At 36.4% G+C, this 11,343-nt stretch overlaps 2 protein-coding genes across 4 annotated transcripts; one reads left to right on the plus strand and one right to left on the minus strand.

Moving 5' to 3' along the window:
- The first annotated feature begins 273 nt into the window (after positions 1–273).
- LOC122013873 (protein DETOXIFICATION 27-like) lies at positions 274–2,544 on the plus strand. The gene is made up of 8 exons (XM_042570089.1): positions 274–537; positions 606–1,147; positions 1,235–1,321; positions 1,411–1,467; positions 1,585–1,823; positions 2,106–2,224; positions 2,321–2,407; positions 2,503–2,544. Exons 1-8 carry the CDS (start codon positions 274–276, stop codon positions 2,542–2,544), a joined length of 1,437 nt encoding a protein of 478 aa, XP_042426023.1.
- A 199-nt stretch (positions 2,545–2,743) lies between these two features.
- Positions 2,744–7,137, minus strand: LOC122015252. Of its 3 annotated transcripts, none has more exons than XM_042572037.1 (5): positions 6,924–7,137; positions 5,775–6,152; positions 4,438–5,700; positions 4,202–4,348; positions 2,744–3,442 (listed from the first exon to the last, which is right to left on the minus strand). In XM_042572037.1, the coding sequence occupies exons 3-5, from the start codon at positions 5,267–5,269 to the stop codon at positions 2,934–2,936; spliced, it is 1,488 nt and encodes a 495-aa protein (XP_042427971.1). In that variant the 5' UTR covers positions 5,270–5,700; positions 5,775–6,152; positions 6,924–7,137; the 3' UTR covers positions 2,744–2,933. The 3 variants fall into 3 exon arrangements, with proteins under 3 accessions (XP_042427971.1, XP_042427970.1, XP_042427972.1); XM_042572036.1 differs by having other exon boundaries at positions 4,438–5,709; XM_042572038.1 differs by lacking the exon at positions 5,775–6,152 and having other exon boundaries at positions 4,438–5,709.
- Positions 7,138–11,343: the final 4,206 nt, after the last annotated feature.

An 11,343-nucleotide genomic window follows, 5' to 3' on the forward strand; every position in this document is an offset into this window, starting at 1 on the left:
TTATTTTATTAAAATAAAGAAACTTTCTGCAACTAAATAATCATTCGAAACAAAAATATTTATTATATTGTCAGACACCAATAATTAATTTTTATTAATAAAAGGATAACAAAAATGGAGAAAAAAAACATTCTTTTCATTAATAATAATAATGCATTAAGATAGTCGTAATTAGATTACGAAAATTTAGAATTTTATAATCTCTCTCAGCCATTTCATCGAACACCTCTCCGCTCTTCATATACAATCGGAGAAGACGCAGGAGCGAGAACAATGGAGACCGGAGTCGAGAGGGCGCCGCTTTTGGACCACGCAGTTCGAGTACCGGAGGAGAAGGAGGTCGTCGGATGGGTGGAGAGGAGCTGGATCGAATCGAAGAAGCTGTGGCGGATTGTCGGGCCGGCCATCTTCGGCAGAGTCGTCATTTACAGCATGAACGTCATCTCACAGGCCTTCGCCGGCCACCTGGGTGACCTTGAGCTCGCTTCCATGTCCATTGCCAACGCCGTCATCGTCGGCTTCAGCTTCGGCTTGATGGTAGGTTTAGGGTTTTGGCTTGAGTCCGGTCAGATTTGGTCTAAAAATGGAAGGTTTTTCTGGTGCAGTTGGGCATGGCGAGCGCCCTGGAGACGCTCTGCGGCCAAGCCTACGGTGCAAAGAAGTACCACATGCTCGGCGTCTACATGCAGCGCTCCTGGATCGTGCTCTTCCTCTGCGCCGTCCTCCTCCTTCCCATATACTTATTCGCCACCCCGCTGCTCCTCCTCCTTGGGCAGCCGCCGGACCTGGCGAAGCAGGCCGGCGTGATATCCATCTGGTCCATCCCCCTCCACTTCTGCTTCGCCTTCTACTTCCCGATCGTCCGCTTCCTCCAGAGCCAGCTCAAGAACAACGTCACCGCCGTCATTTCCTTCGTCTCCCTCCTCATCCACCTCTTTGTCACCTGGATCTGCGTCGTCAAGCTCCAGTTCGGCCTCTTCGGCACCGCGATGACGCTCAACTTCTCCTGGTGGGCCGGCGCCATCATGCTGTTCATCTACGTCGTCGCCGGTGGGTGCCCGGATACATGGAACGGCTTCTCCATGGAGGCATTCGTCGGCCTCTGGGACTTCCTGAAGCTCTCCTCCGGCTCCGGCATTATGATGTGGTCCGTCCACTCTGCTTCCGGCGATCTAATCCTATCCAAAAATTGAAATTTAACACCAAATTCAACCTCTGCTATATGATTCTGCAGCTTGGAGATTTGGTACTACAGAATACTGATCTTATTAACAGGAAATCTTAGCGACGCCAAGATTGCAGTGGACGCACTTTCCATCTGGTAAAATATCCTCCATTTTATTGATTAATTGAATTCTTCATCATCATCATCATCATCATCATCATCATCATTACTGAAACTGAATGCAGCATGAATATAAACGGATGGGAGTTGATGATTCCTTTGGGATTTTTCTCCGGAACAGGGTATGCATTCATCTACAGATTTTTACACAGTCGTTGTGGAATCTCAGAGGGATCAAAATGAAACCTTTGATCGAGTTTGTTCATGATTAAGCTTCGTTAATTTTTTTGCAATGCAAGAGTGCGAGTGGCGAATGAGCTCGGAGCAGGCAACGGCAAAGGCGCGAAATTCTCGGCCGTCGTATCGACGGTCACCTCGTCGGTGATCGGGCTCATCATCTGCGCCCTCATCATGTGGCTCCACGACATCTTTGCGCTCATCTTCACCTCGAGCCCGGTGGTGATCCAGGCGGCGGACAAGCTCTCCTTGCTCTTGGCGTTCACCGTTCTGCTCAACAGCGTCCAGCCAGTTCTCTCCGGTGTCTCCCATTTTTCTTTTTTTACCCACAATTAATTAAATTTTATTTTCTGACATTTTTTTTAAAAAGAAAACCCTTCTCATCATTATTATCAAAAGTTCATATTATTTTTTTAAAAAAAATATTAAAATAATATTTCATCTATAATTTTATATCTGAAATCCTCAATTTAAATTTTCTTGTTTAGATGATTTTTAAAAATAAAAAGAGTCCTTTTTTTTATTTTTTTTCCTTCTTTTTATTAAATACTTTTATAATTTTTTTTTAAAAAAAATCGTGCAGGAGTGGCAGTTGGGGCAGGGTGGCAAGGAACGGTGGCTTTTGTCAACATTGGCAGCTACTATTTAATTGGAATTCCTCTTGGAGTCATCATGGGCTGGGCCTTCGATTTTGGAGTTCAGGTAATTGGGCCTTTCAAAATAAGTCAACAAAATTATTCTCAAATGATATATATATATATATATAATACAATAATAATAATTGAAATAAATTGGTAGGGTATTTGGGGAGGAATGATTTGTGGCACAGCAATTCAGACACTAATACTGGTTTTCCTTACCATCAGATGTGATTGGGAAAAAGAGGTGAATTTCATAAATTTTTTATTTATATTTAAAAAAAATCGTTATTCATATTTTTAATATTTGAACATTGAGCTCTGTTCTTGTTCCATGTGCAGGCTCTGAGAGCAAGTTCAAGGATGGCGGATATCAATGAGTAGTTAAGTTTGATCATAATTATTAGTAAACTCTATTCAAAAATGTTGACTCATCCTTTTTTTTAAATGGATAATATTATCGAACTAATATAAATGAGCTATTATCAAGTCAAACACTAAGTTTTCGTTGAATGAAGGAGGTCAACTATTGAGAAATCACTCCCTACATCACCCATATTTGTCTTCCATTATTGCACAAAACTAGAAACAAATAGTAGATTTGTATAAATAGAAAGCAAATTATAGATTGAGCCAACCAGTTCAATCTTCTCCAGCTTATTACTATTTGTATAAATAGAAAGCAAATTATAGATTGAGCCAACCAGTTCAATCTTCTCCAGCTTATTCCGAACAAAACTCTTACATCGAGAGCGAGAAGCTTTCGTATGCTATCATTTCCGATAAGTGAAGTGTTGATCTCTGCTCTTTGATTTGTCTTTGTTGATCCGTGGCGGATGCATGACACCTCGGAAGCTCCTACCCTCGCCGGTGCCCTTGATTAAAGGACTTGAACCATGACCAACTCGTCTAGTTGACCTCCGACGAGAACTCCAGCTACTGTTTCCCAGTGCCGCCTTTACAACGCTATCCGTGGCTACCTCCCTGGCTCCAACTGGCTTGATGGGCTGCTTGTTCAGATAAGCAAGGTGTAGGAGGAGGCCGCAGACCGCCTTGCGGATCTGGTCATCTCCGATGTTGCTCTGAATCGGGTTACCGAGTAGGTTGAGGGCCACTAGAGAGTGATAGTTGGCAACTAGTTGGCCCAAAGCCTTTGCCGTTGTTATCTTGTTAAAGCTCAGGTCCAGAACAGCAAGTTTCAGAAGCCTGTGAAGACCCTCCACGCAACTTATCTTGTTTCCAGCGAGATACAGCTCCTTGATCATGGTGCAGTTCGACAGCCCTGGAAAATCAGGTTTGATCATAATTTTGAACAGGATGAAGAATTCAAGAGCAATATCAGTACTTCCTCTAAAAATGATTTGCAAATCATTTTTAGGTGAAGTACTCTACTAATGGCTTATTAGCTTCTCAAAGGCATTAAACCATGACAGTTTCTGTGTACGGTAGATGGCTTAAACTTAACTATCTTCAAACTCTGAATATTAACATGCAAGGTGAGAGGAAATAGTACCAAGAATCTTATGGTTGACCACCAAGTCATGATCATAACGCCAGAAGGCATTGCAAAAAGGAAAACAAAGAGTTGACCACCAAGTCATGATCTCTTTTACAAAATTAAAAGTTGGGAATAATTATATAACTAGGAGAGCAGGAGATAGTGAACGGACCACTTGGTCTGTTAGAATGTAGAATTTAAATGGATGGGGCGGCAAGTGTTCAATACAGAAAGAGACTTGTACCTGCATACAAGTGACCATACTGACAACTACGACATGGATATGCCAAGCAACAAGAAGCGTATAAAACATATACTCAGAATTAGAAGACAACAAATGGCACATTGTTCATTAAATAATTCAACTCATTGAAATCCTCCAAGGTTATTGTAACTAGTAAGATTGATAGAAGTACTCAGTAACCCAAACACAGATATTATTGTTTGGATATTCATCTCGCAGTTTTTCATGCGAGAAAGAACTAAATCAACGAACAAAACAAGCAACTCCGCTACCGAAAGGATAAAAATTGTTATTCATACCATGACCAATTCGTGAGAGTCTGTTGTAGCTGAGATTAAGAACTCGAAGCTTTGTCAGTTCCCTAACTCCATCAATTGTAGCAATCTTATTCCTGGACAAGTCAAGCATATGAAGACTCTTAGGTAGAGATCCTGGTGAAATGTGAACTGCAGAAAACACGAAACACGTCACATGCCGCATCCATGGTTATATACGATTCATATTTTTATTACATAATTCCCTAGCTAAGCTTTACCTATGAAGTTGCCAGATAGATTGACTGACCGGAGGCTACTAAAAGCTGAAATTGCGGGTATGACCTTTAAGCCCATGCTGGCTATGTGAACAACTGAAGAAAAAGGAGGAAGGGATTGTATAATGTTGTTGGCCTGCAAGATGTCTTCCAGTCCATGCCGACCACCTCGAGTGTTGTTTTTTATGGATGATTCTCCAATGTCTAGAAAACTTGGGGGAGTAGCAGACTCAGGTGCAATTTCATCTCCATTATACTCATACTCAATTGGGCATAATGGAGAATCATCAAGACTATGTACCCAAGCGCCCACTCTATCTAAAGAAGAAGATTCTGCTGAAAAAGCAACCCACTGGTTTGGAGGCCATACATCATTCCTAAACTTAATCTCAGACTCTTCCACAACTTTCTTGTTCTTCAAATCAGTTCCCCCACCGGGTCCTACTGTATCAGAGCAGTAACCATCCTTCTGGTTGGATTTATGATTGATGGAAGCACTCCAATGAGGTTCCAGAGACCAGTTCTGATGAAGATTTCTGTGGCTCCATAGGTAAAGCTTCCACCAAACCTTCCTACTTCTTGAAGGAAGTACCTGGCTCGAAGATCTCTTCTTTAGCATTACTTTATCAGCACTGCAAGAAGTTATTACTGATGTAGGGCTACCGAGGATATCCTTTTGTTGTTCTTCAGGGAAATTTCCAGGCAAGTTTTTGAGGTCATCATATGAATGGGACTTGGCTGGGGACATAAAATGTTTACTAGATCTCTTCGTCTCAATATTAGAGCATGACCGCTTCAATATTGGACATCCCCAAAAAGCGTTAGTGCAGCCCATCCCTGGATCACTTACATGCCCACTCTGGATCACTAATTCAGGTGTTATTCCCTCGTCTTTCTCAGATTGGTTGTCAGGTTCATTGATCAGTTTTTGGTTCAAACCATAGGAATTGGTCTCATCTTTTTCTGCCAGGGCCTGCAAATCAAGTTCAGAAAAATCCCTTTTAAATGACGTGATCTCATCATGTTCATCACCTCCCTCATAAGCTGATTCAGCTGCCACGTCTATTTGGAGAGAGTTCTCATCATTTTTTCAACCCCAAGCAATTTCTGTTCAGCAGAACCTTTTCTAGTTGCATTGGTTTCTATTTGATCAGAGTGTCTGAAAGATGCATCCTTGATAGATGTTTGGAGGGATTCATAGAAAGTAACTTCTGACTTAAGTGGTGGATCTCCCATGATGTTTTCCTTTTTAGAATGGATTTCCTTCTGCAATCTCTGCAAACAAACCTTGAAATAAATTTATCAAAGAGAAACGAAAACAGAATATTATATTTGCTCACCTTGGACCTCTTCTTTCCAACCCAAAGAGCAGAGAGGCAACCGATCAATGCCATTTTTCAGTTGACAACTATAGTTACCTATAATTCTGGAGAACACCTACCAAACTCTAAACATCTAAAGAGGAAGATTAGCAGATAAGAATAAAGTGGTCTATTTCCATGGAACCGTATTCACTGGTTAGCCATTATCGATTGGAGATCCCTTTATGATATGACAGAGAATCCTGACGAGTAGAAGAGTGCAAATTGGAATAGAGATGAGAGGGAAAAGTGCATCCTCCCAAGCCCGCACCTTTTGCAAGGTGCGAGGGAATGGTATCTCAGTGACTTCCAGAGTGATTTAAACAGCCCTCCTTAATCCTCGTCTGGTTTCAGCCCCTAAAAAGAAGGGTAAAATAAGTAGGATTTCTAAAATTTACAAGAACAAAACGGTGTAAACACCGATTTATCCTTGCAGATTGAATATTCTGATTCATCAATCATAAACAAACAGTTTCAAACTGTTACTCTTTCTTGTTTCAAGGTAAAATGCCAAAGAAATCCATAGAAGAAGAAGATATCGGATGGATCGGGTAAAAAAAAAAAGTTGATTCCCCCCATGTTATATTTGAAACAATCCCAAAGATCTTTTCTTTTCTTTTCTTTTCTTTTCTTTTCTGTTTTTTGAGAAAAGACGAAAGCAATCTCAATTACATACTGAGACATTAGAGTTCAATATAACAAGTGAGGTGCCTCAAACCACCAAGCTGATTGTGCTGTGCCGGAAAATGATCCGAGGGAGCACAGAAAACCGACAGAAAAGTGCCAAAGCATGACAGGAAGATCCAAAAGCAGTAACTGAGCAAGAAATAGGAAAATAAGCCACAGATATTAGGGCTCTTGCTTTCTACTCTCTGAAAACGCTGGAAGACAGGATCGCATTCATCTGAGTATTTAGTCAATAGCAAACCACCATAAAGAGAAGACCTCAATACAATTCCACTGACAATAACAACGAATCAACGTAACACTTGCACATCTAAATTAACATTCATGGAATCAGAAACCACAAACGCAGTAAAAAAAGGACGATCTTTTAGGGAAAAAAAAAAGACGGCCAATCAAGAGGTCGCGATGGAAACGACGAAACAAAAATGGGAATATGCACACCTGTCTCAATCTGCCAAATTTGCCCCGATCCCTAACAGGGCGAGTCGGAGGCCAGGAAACGAAGAAGATCGAAGCGAAGTGCAGAAGGGAGGACGAGGAGGAGAAGGAGAAAGGGGGAGATTGGGAGGGGAAGGTGGCAGAAATGGCTAGAAATAGGCGGATCCGCCGTTGACGGGAGGAGCAACCATGGACGTTCTCGACACGCGGATGGAGGCTCGCTGGCTCTTTTCCGTTTCACCTCCCAATTTTTATTTTATTTTATTTTCCTTTTTGTCATGTTAAAATAATAACTGATGTGAATTATTTAGTAATTAAATAGTGATATAGAATATTTAAAATTAAATTTTGTAAAGTTGACTATAAAGTAATATATGATACTTTAATATTTATACAATTTTTTTTATTATAATCGAATATTTAAAATATTCTTCTAATACTCCCCTTTTACTCAAAGTACTTAGCCCCTTCTAAATAATTATTGTCCATAATTATCATCCAAAAATTTTATCTCGTAAAAAATACCATTTAAAAGGTCTCCTTAGCAAAATTGCGACCCAAAACATTTATAAAAATCTATTGATCTTCCTTATTTTGCATATAATAACATAAAAAGTTTCCTTTCCTTGTCGTTTGCAATATTGATAACTTCTTTAGCTTTGTGACATATTGACATTATTACATGTATTCTCCTAAATTTACTCTCATCCACGTGTCAGTTATTTATTTAAAAATTTTATTTTAAATTTTAAATAGGATAATTAAAAAATCTTCACGATCAATTATCTTATTTATTTCCTAAATTTAGATATGATGAATAATGATTTTTTAAATTTTGAGAATGAAACATCTATCATAAAAATAAAATAATATTTCTTTTTAATTTCTCTCCTTCCACTCAATCTTTTCAATCTCTCTCCTTTCTCTCATTACATAAATATAATAATAAAAAAGAGAATAAAGAGAAGAAATAATAAAAAATTAAGGATGATGAAAATTTTAAGATAGTTGATATAGTGTGTAGTGAAAAATGATTATCTAAATTTAATAAAGTAAATTATTTATTCTAAATTTTAGATATAATAATAAAGAACACATGGATGCTCTAATAATTTTTCCTAGTTCTTATCTATAATCATTTTTCTGATTTTAAACCCTCTATCATTATAAACAATAATAGCTTTTTCCTAATCCATTGAATTTATTCATACCTTTTTTTTTCCTTTTTAAGATTTTGAGTAGTTAAATATTTCGATCAAATATGCTCGATAATCATAAAAAATTTAAAGTTGTGCCAAATTGCACCATTGCATCTCTACTGATCCTATCTTCTTTTTCAGATTTTATATATATATATATATATATATATATATATATATATATATTTAGGGTCGGTTTTGGAGGAGGGCGGCACTAGGCGATGATCCTAGACCGATGATTTGAGAAGGTCCAAATTATTATTTTTTTAGTATTATATATTATAGGCATGTAATTGGGGTTTTAAGTAGTTGGGGTCTAAATTTATTTTGGACATTTTTTTTTCCACCCCGGGCCTCCTCTAGAAGGACATATATTAACAATTATTAAAAATGACACCTTATTATAATTATTCAAACACTTATTATTTTACCCTCTAATTAATTTGTAGAAATCATTATATTTCGTAATCTTTGATTAGTTGATTGATTAGTCAGTGGAGCCCTTTTTTTACTAGAGTCGAGAGCTATAATTATGTACAATTGCAGAGCCGGTGGGTGGGCTATGAATGTCGAAGCCGATGTTGTCCTTCTCCATGATAAATTCATGGATTTGTCCCTTTCTAAATTCCATCGACCCCGGGCTACAATCCTGATAAATTTGAACGTGACTCACCCCTTGATCACATATCACTTTCTTTATATCTACATCTTTACACCTAATTAATTAATTAATTAATTAGTGTCATTGCTTTTCTTTTAATTATTAAGCACCTCGCCTAACAGCAATAATAAACACTTATTTATAATTAACTATCAAATATGAACAAACACTATGCTGATTATTTTATTTTATTTTATTTCATTTCATTTATTCAAGACGTGATTGAACTAAAAACATACTAATTTAGTGATAAATTTTAGGGACGAAAGATCGCAATGATCACTAATTAATAATAATAAAATTTTAGGGACGAAAACAACAATCATCACTAATTAATAATAAAATTTGCCAAAAAAATAAATTTATCCTTAAATTAACAACACAATTATTTTCGTAGTAAAATTTGTCACTAAGATTATATTTGTCATACAAATCGTTGTCAATTAACGATGAATCTCAAATTCTTTGCCAATTTGACTTGTATCATTCGCTGAATTCATTGCCAATTTGGCGATGAATTAGCAACGAATTCAAGATTTGTAATCAATGTAAAGATTTTGGGATGAATTTAGCATTTGTCGTCAATTTTGGAACGAATTCAGAATTCGTCGTAAATCGAAAATGATTAACCAGACTGGGTAATGTCGAGCGGGCACCCCAGGAGCCCAGTATCCTTTAGTTGTGTGCTCCATTTGGAGGAAAAATTCTTACAAATTCGTCATAGCTGAGGCTCGAACTGCCGCTGCACCATAGCTTTCCTTTATGGTGGCAAAAGACAAATACGCTCACCCCCAGTGCCCTCCGTCAACCCGTCCCAGGGTCAACACGGAGGAGGTAAATCACGGAACTTTGTCGAGATTCGAACCCCAGATCTCATGATGGCAATACTTCATGCGCTAACCACTAGACCCATCCGAGGGGACCATAACTTTCCTTTATGTGACAAAAAAAAAAAGACGATTTGCTCGCCCCAGCGCCCCCGCCAACCCGTCCCTAGGCCAATACGGAGGAGGTAAATCACGGGTGAGTACTAGCCATTAGTGTAAATGGCCAAGACATAGGGGAGGTTATACTCGGTCACGCTGAGTTTCGACCCCAAGACCTCATGTGGTAACACTCCATGTCTTAATCATCGCACCGCCCCGAAGGGACACCATAACTTTCCTTTAGACACTTAGGAAAGTCATAAATGAACTCCTAATCGATTTACCAAATCAAATAGATTCCGAGTCGTTTTACGATCCTACATAATTAAATTCTATTAAGAATTTTATTTTTGTTATAAATTTGATGATGAAAATATAATTCCTCATAAAAGTTATGACAAATTTATATGTTTTCATTATAAAATTTGACAATGAATTACTCACAATGAAAATTTATTCATCGCAAAGTTGATTGTAATTGTTTTTCTGACCAATTTTTTGAAAATTTTGTCGTAAATGGTTTAGTGTTTTTTTTATGTCAGTTTAAAAGATATGTGCTTTAGACTAATTTCCTATAATAATATTTTAAAATATAGATAATAGCATGGTACTAAACAATATTAATCAAACTATTTTACATTATAATAGTTTTAGCTAAAATTATTTTAAGTATATTGCTACAACATTATTAAAGTAATTTTAAAATTTATACAAGTCGGAGCAATTTTATATTTTGACCGAGGTGAGATTAAATAACGATTTCGGATGAATAAATCCTAAAACTTTAAAATAGTTTTTAGTGCAAACCATTTTGACTAAGTTTAAAGTACTTTTTTATCAATATTAAAATAATTTTAATCAATGTTATTTGGGCAAAAGTAAAGGATGATTTTCTGACTGGTATGGAAAAAAAATATTTTTTTATTTTAAAACAATGTCTCATCATCTTAATCTATTTTTATTTTTAAAAATTCTTTTATTTTTAAGGATGTGTAGCAATTTCTATTACGATATAATATTAACGAGTGTTAATTATAATACTAATTTGACGGTCACAAATATTTTTAAAAATAAAAATGTGATAAGGAAAGGAGTATTGTTTTGATAATAAAAAAAAATGATATTTCTACTATTTCAATTGTTTTTCCTTAAAAAATATTTTTTGATCCAAACTGTTATAATAATTAAATCGAGTAAGAATATTTTATTAATGACAACTAGATCGAAACTTCTTTTTTTTTTTAATTTTTTTAACATAAGATGTTTTTTTGTTTTGTTTTTAATTTTTTTAGTTGGTAATTATCCAGGTTAATTATTACAATAGTGTTGAAAAAATAAAGACATTTTTTAAAAATAAAAATGTGTTGAGTATTATTTTGTTAATAAATAAAAAATGATATTCTACTATTTCAATTTTATTTTTGCTTAAAAAGTATTTTTTTTTATCCAGCTGTTATAATAATTAATATTGAGTAAAAATATTTTTTAATGACAAATAGATCGAAACTTCTTTTTTATAAATTTTTCTAGATAGCAATTATCCAGGTTATTGTCACTATGGTGATACGCGATGTAGAAGGAAACATTTTTGTAACTAGAAATTAGGAAAAAAGGTGTCTTCATTGTTAAAACTCACA

The sequence above is a fragment of the Zingiber officinale genome, chromosome 8B, assembly GCF_018446385.1.
Source record: "Zingiber officinale cultivar Zhangliang chromosome 8B, Zo_v1.1, whole genome shotgun sequence".
Lineage (NCBI taxonomy): Eukaryota > Viridiplantae > Streptophyta > Magnoliopsida > Zingiberales > Zingiberaceae > Zingiber > Zingiber officinale.

Coding starts and splice junctions, on each gene's coding strand:
- LOC122015252 (XM_042572038.1), bottom strand. CDS start 5,269: ATGGGCTGCACTAACGCTTTTTGGGGATGTCCAATATTGAAGCGGTCA. Junction 4,349..4,437: donor TCTATCTGGCAACTTCATAG/GTAAAGCTTAGC, acceptor TGTTTTCTGCAG/TTCACATTTCACCAGGATCT. Junction 3,443..4,201: donor ACTCTCACGAATTGGTCATG/GTATGAATAACA, acceptor CTGATTTTCCAG/GGCTGTCGAACTGCACCATG.
- LOC122013873 (XM_042570089.1), top strand. CDS start 274: ATGGAGACCGGAGTCGAGAGGGCGCCGCTTTTGGACCACGCAGTTCGA. Junction 1,468..1,584: donor GGATTTTTCTCCGGAACAGG/GTATGCATTCAT, acceptor TTGCAATGCAAG/AGTGCGAGTGGCGAATGAGC. Junction 2,408..2,502: donor GATGTGATTGGGAAAAAGAG/GTGAATTTCATA, acceptor TTCCATGTGCAG/GCTCTGAGAGCAAGTTCAAG.